Genomic DNA, 14002 nt, shown 5'->3' with positions numbered 1-14002 from the left:
AATTCGTAGGATGATAGCAAAAAAATATGACAACAAGATACAAATCAAATGAAGCAACTTCACATAGTAAACACATAAAAGGAAAGAAACAACGTGATAATTGGCCCATCGTGACCCTATATATTAATATGTTTTTCTGTTTTTTTATCTTTTCAAATACTTGCCTGAACTTAATCTGGTACCACTAAAATGAACAACTATAAATTATGAATAAATTGTCAATATATGCAAGTTGGCTGACATAAAATGACTATCAAATTGGAGTCCAAATAGTTTTGCCCACATAAATTTGTCGTTCCATCTCAATTTATTTTACTTTTTTTTTTCATTATTGTTTAAGCAAATTTTCATCAAAATTCTAAAACAAATCATTTATTCTAAAATTGAACCATAAAGTTGTAGATTTAAAGGGGTTTATAATGTCCCGAATCTTTTTCACCTATTGCCTTAAGATATTAAATTAAACACTCAGATTCTTTCACATAATATTAGAGTCAAATTTTGATAAAAATATTATATGATCCTGCTACTCTTGGCTTCTTGCATCTCTCTTACTTCAGTCAATCGAGCTACTATCTTAAATAATAATACACGTATATCCCTCATTAGTTCATGATGGGGTTTTCAAAGAGGTTTATAATATTCCAAGTCTCTTCCCTTATTAGTATTTTCGATTGGATGCTCAGATTCTTTTATAAGTGAATAAATAACAAACGAAATTTGATCTAAATTAAACACAAACACTGCAAATCTATGTTATTATTCGAGCTCTTCAACAATGCCTATGTCGAATTCTCAAAAAATTTATTATTTCTAGAAAATTCAACATGCATCCAATGATATTTTTACAGAATTCGAGCAATATAGTTAATGTTAGGGCACCGTTGGCGACAAACTAAGAGGATGGAGCCTTCTCTTTTGATTTTAGCTTTAGTATTTCATCCACATAATAAAATAACATATAATGAAAAAATGATACACAATTTTAATATTATATTTTGAGAGAAACTTGCAATAGTAATTTGTCATGTTATTAGTAAAATAATATTAGTAGTGAGCTAATCCAAAATGACAGATAAACCCTAGAGTGATGAGAAGACTTTTTTGGTTTTTCAAAAGTATGACATCATCCACTCTTTTTCTACCTATAAAACTAAGTCTTCTCTTCACAAAAAATTCAAAACAAAAATCGACACTAGTACTTCAAGAGTTAACAAAGAATTTTGGGAGCAAAAATTTCATTAGAAGCAACAAAAATAATAATTTAAAATATGGGGAGAGCTCCATGTTGTGACAAAGCAAATGTGAAAAAAGGACCATGGTCACCAGAAGAAGATGCAACACTCAAGGCATATATTGAAGAAAATGGCACTGGTAACAATTGGATTGCTCTTCCCCAAAAAATAGGTATCAAATTCTTCTATTTGTCTTTCTATGTATCAATTGTTTCGATCGAAAAATACCTTTAAAATATATATTTTTTAGGGTTTAAGAAAGACCTATAAATCCTTGAAAACTTGTTTTGGAACTGAGACGTAGTAGTTATTGTTGTTATCGTAGGGCTTAATACACACGAAATTTTATTAGATTTTAAACCTTAATTATTGGGAGTTTTTTTAGGACTAATTTGATTGATGATATTTAAAAAATATTTTTAATTTTAGGGCTTCATAAAAACCTAAAAATCCTCGAAAACTTGTTTGAGACTGAGACGTTGTTATTGTTGTTGTCGTTGTAGGGCTTAAGAGATGTGGGAAGAGTTGCAGGCTAAGATGGTTGAATTACTTAAGACCTAATATTAGACATGGTGGATTTACTGAAGAAGAAGACAACATCATTTGCAGCCTCTATATTAGTATTGGCAGCAGGTAAATATTCATCTTGCTTTCTCTCATAGATAAACACAAAACAATAACAACAAAAAGTAATGGAAATCCAACTAAATTACTTTGTCCTTTAGTCCTTGTTGTTAAGAGATCATTTGTTATGATTTAATTTCTCTCTTCTCTATAAGGTTCTTAAGACCTTTTCTTCATGTTTCTTGTTCATGATCCTCATGGTTTAACTTTGTTTTAACTCTGTGATGATCATCTCATCTGAAAGCGCTATTAAGCTGTCAGAGAAAGCAAATTTTTATTTACAATCTTTCTCTGATTATATCTAAAACCCTTTGTTTAAGTCTGCGATCATCTCATCTGAAAGTTTAGGTTGATAGAGAAATCATATTATTAGTTCTCTTAGACCTTTTCTTCATATGGCTTGTTGATGATCCAAATTCCTTTCTCATGGTTTAACTTTAATTTGTTTTAGTTTGTGATGATCATCTCATCTGAAAGCTTGATTAAGCTAGTAGAGATAGCATACTTTTGATTATTTAATTATATTATGTCTTGGAATGAACTTAATCTAATTGTGTTTAAAATCTTTTTGCAAAAACTTTAGATGGTCTATAATAGCTGCACAACTTCCAGGAAGAACAGACAATGATATCAAAAATTATTGGAACACTAGACTGAAGAAGAAGCTTCTTGGAAAAAGAAAACAATCCCAAATGAATAGATTATTGCTTGCTAATGGTGGCCAAGATCTTAAGGACATAAATGGATTAGAAGAGAATCCATTATTACAAAACCTAAGTAACTCAGCTCTTGAAAGGCTTCAACTTCATATGCAACTTCAAACCCTACAAAACCCTCTTTCTTTCTATAATAATCCATCACTTTGGCCTAAGTTAACCCCTCTTCAACAAAAAATGATCCAAACCCTACAAGCTAATGGTTTAAATGAGAATCAATCACCCCTTTACACACCGATAAACCCTAGTGAAAACCATGTTCAGGAACTAGGGCAAAAAGTTGGGATCAATGAATTTGCTAGTACTAATTTCAAGGTGAATGACCAAGTGGAAACAAGTAGTCCAATTAATGAGTTTAACAACAATCAAAAAAATGTTCTTGACACGATCGTAGGACAAGAAAGTGTGAGAGAGATCCAGACTCAGGGTGTTCAGGATTTTACTCAACTAGAGATCGATGACATAATTCTCAACAACAAGGGATCGATAGGCTTGAATTTGCAATCGGAGAATCAACAAATAGCCTCAGAATTTGATTGTTTTAAAGAGATGGATGATGGATCAAGGGACAATTTGGCATGGTGGTCTAATGATTTTGATACAAATACAGCTTCTTCATCAAATTCTTGGGGTTCATCTTCCAATATTCTTCAGAATTCTCATGAAGGAATGTATCAAGACTATGCACTAGGGTATAATTTGCAATAATAGATAATTATGAGGGTGTAGAGAGGTATTTGATAATATTGCAAGGGGGAAATAGGGAAAGCTTGTGGGTAAATTAAAGATTGTTGTAAATTTTTTGTGTGAATAATGCTTTCTCTTTGTCATCTGGCCAAATAATTAACTTGTATGATATGACTGTCAGTTACTTTTTTGTTTTTGTTTTCTCTTAATGTAAAACATATAGTAATAGTATGCATCTAAAGTCCATTTTGAGAGTTAACTTAACTAATGTGAATTATATATAATATTATCACAAACTATATCTGTTGAGGCATTCGATTCACGAATCAAAAATCTATCTCCACAACAAATTAAACTCGAGTTAATTTGAATGTGTATATATACTTAATTAGTCATGGAGCATTACTAGTATTTGCTTTGAGATTTATTCTTGTACATCTCTTTACTTTATAGTAGCAGTTGTTGTCTTGTTAGTAAAAAATTCCGTTATGTATTATTTAATCTATATAAATTGTATAATTTTTTTATATATACATTATAATTTTTCGACTAAAGTTGTTTAACAAACCATCCTTAATATTTAGGAGTCGAAAAATTTGTAACGTAAGAACATGAGTTTATATATATATTGAATTATTCTTCCAAAGACTACAAGACAAAAACCAACCAAATATCCACACAACGAACGTGAGTTACAACTTTCATATATATGCGATTTTTTTCCCCATTCTTTTTGAAGGATTTGCTAAAAACAAAGGAGAAACAAAAGACGGATGAGTCATCACCAAGGATTGACAGGACGAATTGGATCTACGACCCGTAAATATTTTGACGACCCGTAAGAGTGATTCGTAGGGTCTTCTAATCAGATTCTTATGAGGGATAGTTTGGTATTTTTCCCACCTTTTCCAATCTAACCCACTATATTTTAGGGCTAAATTTCGCCCCCATATCAGATCCTAAGGAGTTTTCTCTCCAAAAACACCCAAGAACATTGAGAGCAAGGATTGGAGAAGAGAAGGAAGGCTAGAGTTCAAGTTCTTCAAGTAAGGCCATCAAATCCTTAATTTGTCCTTTAATTCAGGTATGTAAGGCTACTCACAATGTTGGATTGATTTCATCCACGTGCCCTACATCTTCATTGATTCGAGTTGAGTTGAGTTTTGAGGTTCCATGAATTGAGTTCTTGAGTTATCTAAAATTTCTATTGAGTTTTTGTATATAAATTCATATGTATTGATGATGTCTTTGAGTTGAGTATTTGAGGTATACATTCATGTATCATTCACATGAACCCAAGATGAGATTTTATTTTTGTCATAATTTGCCTTGAGGTTGAGATTGATGATTTTCATGTATAAATAAAGTATTGCTTTCAAAGTGAGATGATGCATATTTTAATGAGTTTGATGAAATTGAACATAGAGTTAAATGAGGATTTTGGAGCAACATGTTCGATGATGATGTAAATAATGTTTATTTTTTTAAAAGTAAAATGATTGATGAAGAGGTAATGCTGATGATGATGTTTTGAGATGGAGTGGATTGGATTCTAATGTGACTACATGATATAATTTGCATAATTTGATTTGATTGGAGTCTTATGAGGATTTTGAGTACAAATGATTGTTTGTGAATGAGTTTTAAAAATGATTTGTGAACGTTTTTGGCATAAATTATTTATGCACTATTGAGTTTAAAGAATGATTATTTTCATCTTTGATTTAGAAAGAGTTTAAGCATGAGTTGAGTTTGAGAAGTTTCTTAATTATTATTTTGAGCATGAGTATAAATGAGTTGAGCATTTTTACATTAAAACATCTATTTTGAGATTGAGTTGAGGGGTTAAAATTATGTTTTAAACGCATTTAATATTTACTGCATTGATTGAGTTTGAAAGCATGATTTTGAATGTCTTAAAAGAGGATGCATTAAGTAGGAGTTAAGTTGATGTCTTTAAGCATTTTATTACTTTGAAAGCGTATCTTAAATGAAAGCATTGATGATTGTTGACTCAGAGTCATGAATGAGCCTTGAAAAAATTGCCTACTTGAATGAAGTGATGATTGACATTGATTGAATTTTGAAAGAAGGTCCAATGAGACCAGATTGATTAAGTTTTGAAAGGAGTCCAATGACACTAAATGAGTTGATTTGAACTAAGTCCAAATGAGTATTTTGAGTATTTTACTCACCTGATAGATATGAGCATATTGAGTCTTGGGAGGAGTATCGAGCACCGAATTGGGTAAGAGTACGTAATAACTCGAACCTAATAATTACGTCGCCAAACGTAGGATAAGATTGAACCATTAAAGACGGATGTTTCCCAAATTACTGTCCTGACATGATAGGACTTGATTGGTTATGGATCCATGATTGTTGATTCGTTCCTACTCTAGCAAGGTATGAACGAACGTGGCAACAACGTTGGCTTGTTGTACATCACTGGCTCATAAGTGATGGTTGTCGATTAGAGAAACTCCTAAATTGAGCGGATTGTGCATGATATGATTGGTTTGATTGAGATTATAGATGATTGAGTCGAATTGTAAAACATTGCTAAATTCTAATTTGCATATCTATTGAGTTGAGTCCTTTGACTTTATTATTGAGTTGATTGTATATGATTGAATTAGATTGGATTGGATGGTATGTAATTAGATTGAATCGAATTGTATATGATTGGATGGATCAGATTGTATATGATTGGATTGGATCGAATTGTATATGATTAGATTGAATTGGATTGTACATGATTGGATTGGATTGTATATGATTGGTCTCTATCTAAACTGTATTCTTACTTTATACTTATGACACCTTGATTGAGTCTCTCTTATATTTTTTTTTGGAGATATCTGAACTGATATTATTCTATCTTGATGCATGTTTCATTCTGCCATATTATATACTCGTACATTTCACGTACTAACGTTCATTTGGACCAGCATAGTTTCATGATGCAGAGACATGTTTAAGAGATCATCAATAGGCGTACCGTTGAGGATCTGTTGACACTCAGTTTATTGATGAGTCCTCCCCTACATTCGGAGGATACCACTTATGTTATTCTTGTGTTGAGTTTAGTCCTTTCATTCTGATTTGAGGTAGCCATGAATCTGTCATTGTCACCAATTAGATAGTAGTGATAAAGGCTTCATGGACTAGATAGTGATGGGTCAATTGAGTATTTTATTTCCTTGAATTGTTCTTGTCAGACTATTTTAATGACATAGATTCGAGTTCGATTTGTTGGCCCATGGCCTTTTTTCCTTGAGCTAGATTATTGATTGGAATTGTCCACCTAATCGTCTCGTTATTTTAAGTCTTCCGCTGATTGAATGAATGAATGGATGTGTGATCAGGCCAAGTTGTTCGCTTGGGAGCCAATAATGATTTCTGAGTGCCGGCCACGTCTAGGGTACCCTCCCGGGACATGACAAAGATAGTACTAAAATAGAAAGGATTTAAGTTATATACACTCAGAATATAACATAAATGAACTGGTTCAAGTTTGGAACCATTTATACAAAAATTGTAGAAATAACGTTTATTTATCATTTTTCGATTATGTCTTTGAAGAATAGTCACTTTTCTTGAATTTCAAAATCCATAAAAAAAAACTTGACAATGTGCTCGAATATCATCCGTGAAATTGAAGCTTCATAATAGTGGTTATTCTTCAATACAATAGCTAAATATTGTTAGAAAAAATTAGTAAACTAGTCAAAATTTTTAACTTATTTAGTGAAAAGGACTACAGTTTAAAAAAATTATTAATAACAACTATTAAAGTTCTATAGCAAATTAATAATATTCCAATTTAGTTCCTAATTTTTCTCAACTTGTTATGCATATGTTTTTAGAGAAATAAAAAAATTAATTGTAAAGTGACTCACTGTCTTAATGGTCACATTTCTTTCTCCCATTTCCTATTCTCTCTCTATTTTTTTTCCAATTCCTATTTATCTCTCTTCCTTCTTCTCTTTTTTTTTCAATTCCTACTTATCTCTCTTCCTTCTTCTCTATTGTTTTTTTTCAAAATTCCCAAAATCTCTCCCAATAGAATCTCACTAATTTAGGTAACAAAATATTCATCATATATCATGATAGATTATTATTGACTTGTATTATCTATCATTTTTCATTATTTGCATCCTACTAAATCTCTTTTTATATTTAGTATTTTCTTAATAATATTTTGTATTTATTGCTATTATCATTATATCTGTAGATTTTAGGATTATTGTGTCCTTTAACAAACAATATTCATTCCAATATATATGCTCATTATAGTTGTATTCATATTAGTATGTATTCAATACAGATGTATACCACTTATATTTGAAATTTTATCTACAATATTAGAATGTATTCAATCCCAATGTATGTCATTTAATTAGTTATAGTAATTTGATGTCTTTTAAATCTGTATTTTTGGTTAATAGTAATTGTATCCTTTAATTATAGTTATAGTTTAACCGAAAATGATATCCTTTATCTATCATTTATTTTGTATTTATCATTTAGTATTGTATATTTTTCACGCAAATTGTATTTCATTGAATTTTTGTATCCTTTCTGAATATTTATAAGCAAGTAGATCTGTATTCCATTATACATGATTTGTATTTCATTACATTTTGGTATCATTTCTAACTATTTATAGATAAGAGATTTGTACTTCATTCTACCTGATTTGTATTTCATTGCATTTTTGTATCATTTCTGAATATTTATAGGCTAGTAAATATGTATTCCATTCAACCTGCTTTGTATTTTATTTTATTTTTGTATCTTTTCTGAACTATGGTCCAATTTTTTATCATCAGAACATCTTTTTGTTTCATGTATCATTTCTCAAGTTATATTCATTTTTTATAAGCATGCTTGTTGTGTTCGTTCATCGCAAAATATTTCTAGATCCCAATACACCCAATGCCAGATAGCTGTCAAAAAGTTTTTCCGGATCGATCTCCTTTTTGTAGTCACAAATTTTACCAAATGAATTGCATTTACACAAGAATTGAAGATCATTAATGGAGGATGAGGGAGAAGATTGAAGCTCCTTAATGGAGGAAGAGAGAAAACTGATAATTGAATTCGCCTATTTGGATCTCCTAATAAGTAACGTAATTAGCATTTACCATATTTGAAAGATACTCTCCCATAATTTTCTCCAATCTGTTTTCAATAAAGAATCCTATTAAATACTAAAATATTATTGTTTTGAAAATTTCCTCATATTGTTATTATTTGGCGAATTTTACCCGTATATAAGTTGGTATTTCTTTCTAGGCCCATATCCTATTAACTGGATTAGAACTGAGGGTATGCTTACCCAATTGATGGGCTAAAATTAGTTCATTGATAAGAGTCATTTGCACTTTTGTCAAATAGTCTTTAATTTAATGTCTTCCATAATTTTTTTTTAATATAAGTTTATATTATTTGTATCATAATATTTCATAATTTATGTCCGAACATAACTTCAATTTCTAAAAAAAACTTATACTCCATTAGACATAAGTTTGATTATTAAAGAAAAAAAATAAATCAAAGACCAATTGTATATGTATTGAAAAAAACTCGTTAAACTAGAATAAATAGTTGATTGTGAATCCAGTAAATCAAATGAGTTGTGATAGAATCTCATACTCAAATTCATAAAAGTACAAATCATGAATCCATCTCTGATATTATTTATTTTTTGGATTGTTTTCTTGGCACAAGAAATATTGGAGAAATAGATGAGATATAATTTGTCATATACGTCCTCTAAAATTATATACACTATCAATATAATTTATTTATTTTTACATTTTCAGATCACTCAACGAATATTTAATGAGAAACCTCCTTGAAATAGGAGATTTATAATTTACTTGATGTAACATGTAAGGATGACTCGATAATGTCAAAATTCTTTATCCTAACTATATACATGACTTAAACTCAAAATATAATTGATACATGTTTTTTCTTGGGTCGGAGATTACAATAATAAAAAGAATGTGAAAGTTGTAATTTTCTTACCAATCTTTTTGATGGATATTAATGTGTAACAGCTAGTGTACTATTCAACATTTCCTCATTAAACTGATTATTTAACCAGTTGGATAATTATTCAATTCATCATTGCAAAAGTATCAAGTATCACGTTTTTTCTCTTTATTATTATCTTAAAAATTTAAATATCTATAAATAAATATATCAATTTTCACATCAAAACTCACAAACCAATATATGTTTAATATTTTTGCACACTAAAGTTCTCCCACTTGAAGATTTTTCCTCATGCTTCATCCTTCTTCAAGCTATGGAAATAAATTATGGCTAGTTTTTTTGTCTTTGCTTCTCCTCCCCTTCACAACTTCATGTATGTAATTCTTAAACTTATCTCTATATGTTTCTTGTTTTAATTAATTACTTGTATTTTCTCCAATTTCCTTTCAGACGTTTGATATTTGAATTGAGGTCTGATTAATTCGAATTTGTGTGAAGTAAATGATTTGAGCAATGAGTATTCGATTCTTTCTTTAATATAGATTGATTCGCACCAATCCTTTTATTTTTTATAGAATGTGGAAATAAAACCAACAAAATTGATGTGGGAAGAATTCGATTCTTCTACCTATAACCAAAAATCTTATTAGAGAGCGCTTCACCCTTAAATGAATCTTATGCAAATCTGAATTAGTCGAGATTCCAACGTAGATATCAGATAGGAGTGAGAAACCAATAATTTCTTATTATTATTCATTTACTTAGATTTTTTTTTTGTAGGTTGGCTTGACTATACAAGAAAATGTTGTCCAACAGATATACAAATATACCAAGGTCCATCAGGATTTAGTGGTCTTCATATACCTCAATATACAGTCCAAATTGTGAATGAGGCATCAGCTATTGATGGAATATTTGATGTTCAAATACATTGTGGTGAATTTGCTTCTACAAATCTTATTGAACCATCAATTTTTAGAAGAATTGGTGATTGTGGAATTTGTCTCTTGAAAAATGGCAGCAGGATTCTACCTGGAGAAGTGATTTCTTTTGTGTATTCTAATATTCTTCCTTATGATTTGTCTGTTATTGAAGTTAAGTGTTGATTATTCCAGACAAATATCCAAGATTTTAAGTTTGTGAATTCTGATTTCGGAGTCTTTTTAGTTTTTTGCTTGTTCCGTTCCGAAACAAATCATCATCTATACATATTAAGTGAATTTCTTTAACAACCCATTTGGGGATATCGCTCCCAACAGAATTTTTTCCATACTCGGGGCTTGAACGTGAGACCTCTAATTAAAGTTGAAGCAATCTCACCACTGCACCACAAGTTTTGAACTCATTATCATTTTATTTATATATATGTATTAAGTGAATGTTTTAATGCAAATATAGAGTTTGGTTCAAAGCTACTGAATATTTTGAATACATATACATTTCCTTTTTTATTTCTTACCTGGTGTCCCTGATGTCCGTTTTGGGACGAATTAATCTATATTCGTGTTGGAAAGTCCATTTTGAATTTAAAAAATGCTCCTATATATTAAGAACAACTTTATTTTCATAGTTTAAACCTGCAATCTCTAATTAAGAAAATATTAATATTTATCATCCTTTTTTTTTGGTAATATTAATATTTATCATCCTACCATAACCTTTCACGATCTAATTATTTTAAATTTGAAATATTATTCCATATTTATTTTTCTGAAATCCTGGATATGCTTCGAAATATTATCACAATTTACTTCATTTTCAGACATGTTAAATTCTTATAATTAACATGTTGCAATTGGTCATTTTCGTGAATTATTTCACAAATGTAAATATGCAAATGCCATCGTCATATATCCTAACCATCATATACAGAAATAGTGAAATCAAACTACATAAAACAAAATTTATAAAAGTCCTATGGGCGTGAATCCAAACTAATCGAACGAAAAATGGTCGGATAAAATACCAATCAACCAAGAGATGATTCTTTTGTCCTTAGGGGTCATTTGGTATATGGGATAAAATTGGATATTTCAAGATCTAATTTGAAATTAAATTTATATTATGTTTGATTGATGATATAAATTTACCGTGCACATTTTATTCCAATTAATCCAAAAATTATAATCTCAAACCTACAATCCTGAGATAATTTTATTCAAAATAGTCAAAGGGAGATTAAAAGATTACTTAGACACAAATTAAACATAAACATACTAGTTTTGGATGCCATAGTGAAACCAAACTATGATAAACAAATTCATAGAAAACACTCCAACATCTTAAAACCAAACATAAACATAAAAAATTTCACCACAACTTATCATAACAAGTCCAACAACTACAGTTGGGTTAATTGTTACTAGTAATATCTGAATTAACTTGTGTGTACCTCGAGTACTAGACTATGAATTGTGGTGCTAGTAGTGGTTTAATTTAGTTGTTTTAAGGATGTTATTATTGTTGGGGTGAATGTTTCTATGTTTATGTTGGTTCTAATTTTGTTGAGTGATATATAACTTTGGTATTTTCATGAATTATTCTATGCAGTTTGATTATTTCGCTATGGTTTAAGTGCAATATGTCTACTAATTTTCTTGTTTTTTAAGGATGTTATTGTTGGGTGAATGTTTTTATGTTTATGTTGGTTCTAAGTTGTTGGAGTGATAACTTTGGTATTCTTATGAATTAGTTTCTGTACTTTTATTACACTATGTTTTTTTTTAATGATTGTAGGATATACATAATGATAAAATGATCTCTTATGTTTGGAATAAGTCTAAATAATCCTTCAAATATATGGTGAAGTGGTTTTATTCATTTATAATTTCTACCAAATATGAGTTAGTGTCAAGTGCAAGAAGACTACTACTTACGATAATAAACCTAACAAATCCAACAACTACACGAGGGTTAATTTTTTTTGATAACTGTGATGTTTGGATGTGCGTATTTCAAGTAGTATTTTTTGTGCCTTTTGTTAGGTGTTTTTGCTTCTTGTATTTAAGGATGTTATTGTTGGGTGTATGTTTTTATGTTGTTTATGGTTATCTTGGTAGTTCTTGGAGTCACTTGTGGTATTTCATGAATTTGTTTATGTATTTTGGTACATGTTTATGGTTATGTTAGTAGTTCTTGGGAGTGACTTTTGGATTTCATGGATTTGTTTAGGTACTTTGGTACATGTTTATGGCTATAGTTTTGGTTCATCCCCCTTCACAAACTACATTATGTTGTTATGTATTATATTTTGTGTCTCAATGATCTTTTAAGTCTTATATATAGTGAGTTTTTAAAATTTGTCCGGATATTTCATTTGAATATTTGAATCAACTCTTATTTCAATTGAACACCTTAATTTTATGTGTTTTCATTTATTTATTAAATATAGAAAATATCTTTTTAAGAGAATTTTCTCCAAAATAAATTTTGCCATACATAAATTTGAATTAATCGAGCCCTAAATTTTTAATAAAAATATTTGATATTAAATAACAGATGAAAAACAATTTATTTTACATAAAATAAATCATCTTCTTTAATTATATGCATTCGCCAAACCAAGCATAAAATCTCAAATGTTCCACTTGAGATTGATCAACATTTACCTCCATGAATAATTAAGGTGATGTGATACTTTTTTATAATCAACCTTGCTATTAATGTGTGCATGTCATTGACACGTTGTTTTGCAAGGATAACAAAGAATCTTGACTAGGTGGAAATATGATTAATTTTATTTTTTTATAATTAAAATTTTATGAAATTATACCGTGTATATAAATTAAAGAAGAAAAAACCAATAAATGCAATTTTCCAAAAAAGAAAAGGGAATTATTTTTGTTACAATGAGAACAAAAGAAGTGGCACAAAAGTCACACTGTCTTACTCCCTAAACAATGCATAAATTTGTTCTAATCCCAACTCTTTATCAAATTCAGCCGCCCCTTCTTTAATAATTAAATAATAATGATAATACCACTTTATTTTCTACCAATTTTGAAATTAAATAATACCATTTATAATCTATAAATAGTGTCTAAAATAGTTGTTATTTTAAAAAAATAAAAATATGATTAATTATTAATTTCTACGTTAACCATTGATTCAATATATATGGACAAAGATTAATTAATATGGTGAAAGACATAGTAGTATTAGAGTACTGAGATAAACTAATTTGGATAAATTAGTCAAATTACTTATTTTAATTAATACTTTTTAAAAGGCATGTGAAAGAAAAATATGATAAGTAAAATAAATCAAAGAAAAATACTTCATCTATTCACTTTTATTTATCCATTATAGTAAATTATGTACTTCATTTAATATTTCTTTAAGGGGATTGTGAAATGTATTTGGACAAGTAAATAATGAAAATAAACATGAAGTTACACCTTTCACCCTGATGTTTTTTTATTATTATTATTACATTAGTTGTTAATATAATACTACTTTACAAATTGGAGAGTGTACATATATATTTACTAAGCACGACAATTAAAATGGATCAGAGGATATCATAATATTTTTCAAGTTATGCGCCACTTGTCGTGAAAATAAAAATTTAAAGACTCTGAAAGGCAGTTAGTGCAACTTCTAACAATACATTACAACTATAAATAGGTCCAATGTTATTAATTTATGTGTTGCTTCTCCTCTAAAATCAGTTGGTTGCTCACTTCCCAAAGAGAAATAAGACAGACATCAATCTATTTTGGGTATCTTCCT

The 14002-nt window shown here is 29.3% G+C and overlaps 1 protein-coding gene across 1 annotated transcript; it reads left to right on the top strand.

Moving 5' to 3' along the window:
* The first annotated feature begins 1199 nt into the window (after nucleotides 1-1199).
* LOC129893162 (transcription factor MYB36) lies at nucleotides 1200-3402 on the top strand. Its single transcript, XM_055968657.1, has 3 exons — nucleotides 1200-1407; nucleotides 1739-1868; nucleotides 2443-3402. Exons 1-3 carry the CDS (start codon nucleotides 1272-1274, stop codon nucleotides 3281-3283), a joined length of 1107 nt encoding a protein of 368 aa, XP_055824632.1. The 5' UTR covers nucleotides 1200-1271; the 3' UTR covers nucleotides 3284-3402.
* The last annotated feature ends 10600 nt before the right edge of the window (nucleotides 3403-14002 follow it).

Source organism: Solanum dulcamara, chromosome 6, assembly GCF_947179165.1.
Source record: "Solanum dulcamara chromosome 6, daSolDulc1.2, whole genome shotgun sequence".
In the NCBI taxonomy this organism is placed as follows: Eukaryota; Viridiplantae; Streptophyta; class Magnoliopsida; order Solanales; family Solanaceae; genus Solanum; species Solanum dulcamara.
The sequence above is the reverse complement of the archived record's forward strand: the minus strand, read 5'-3'. Positions and strand labels throughout refer to the sequence as shown.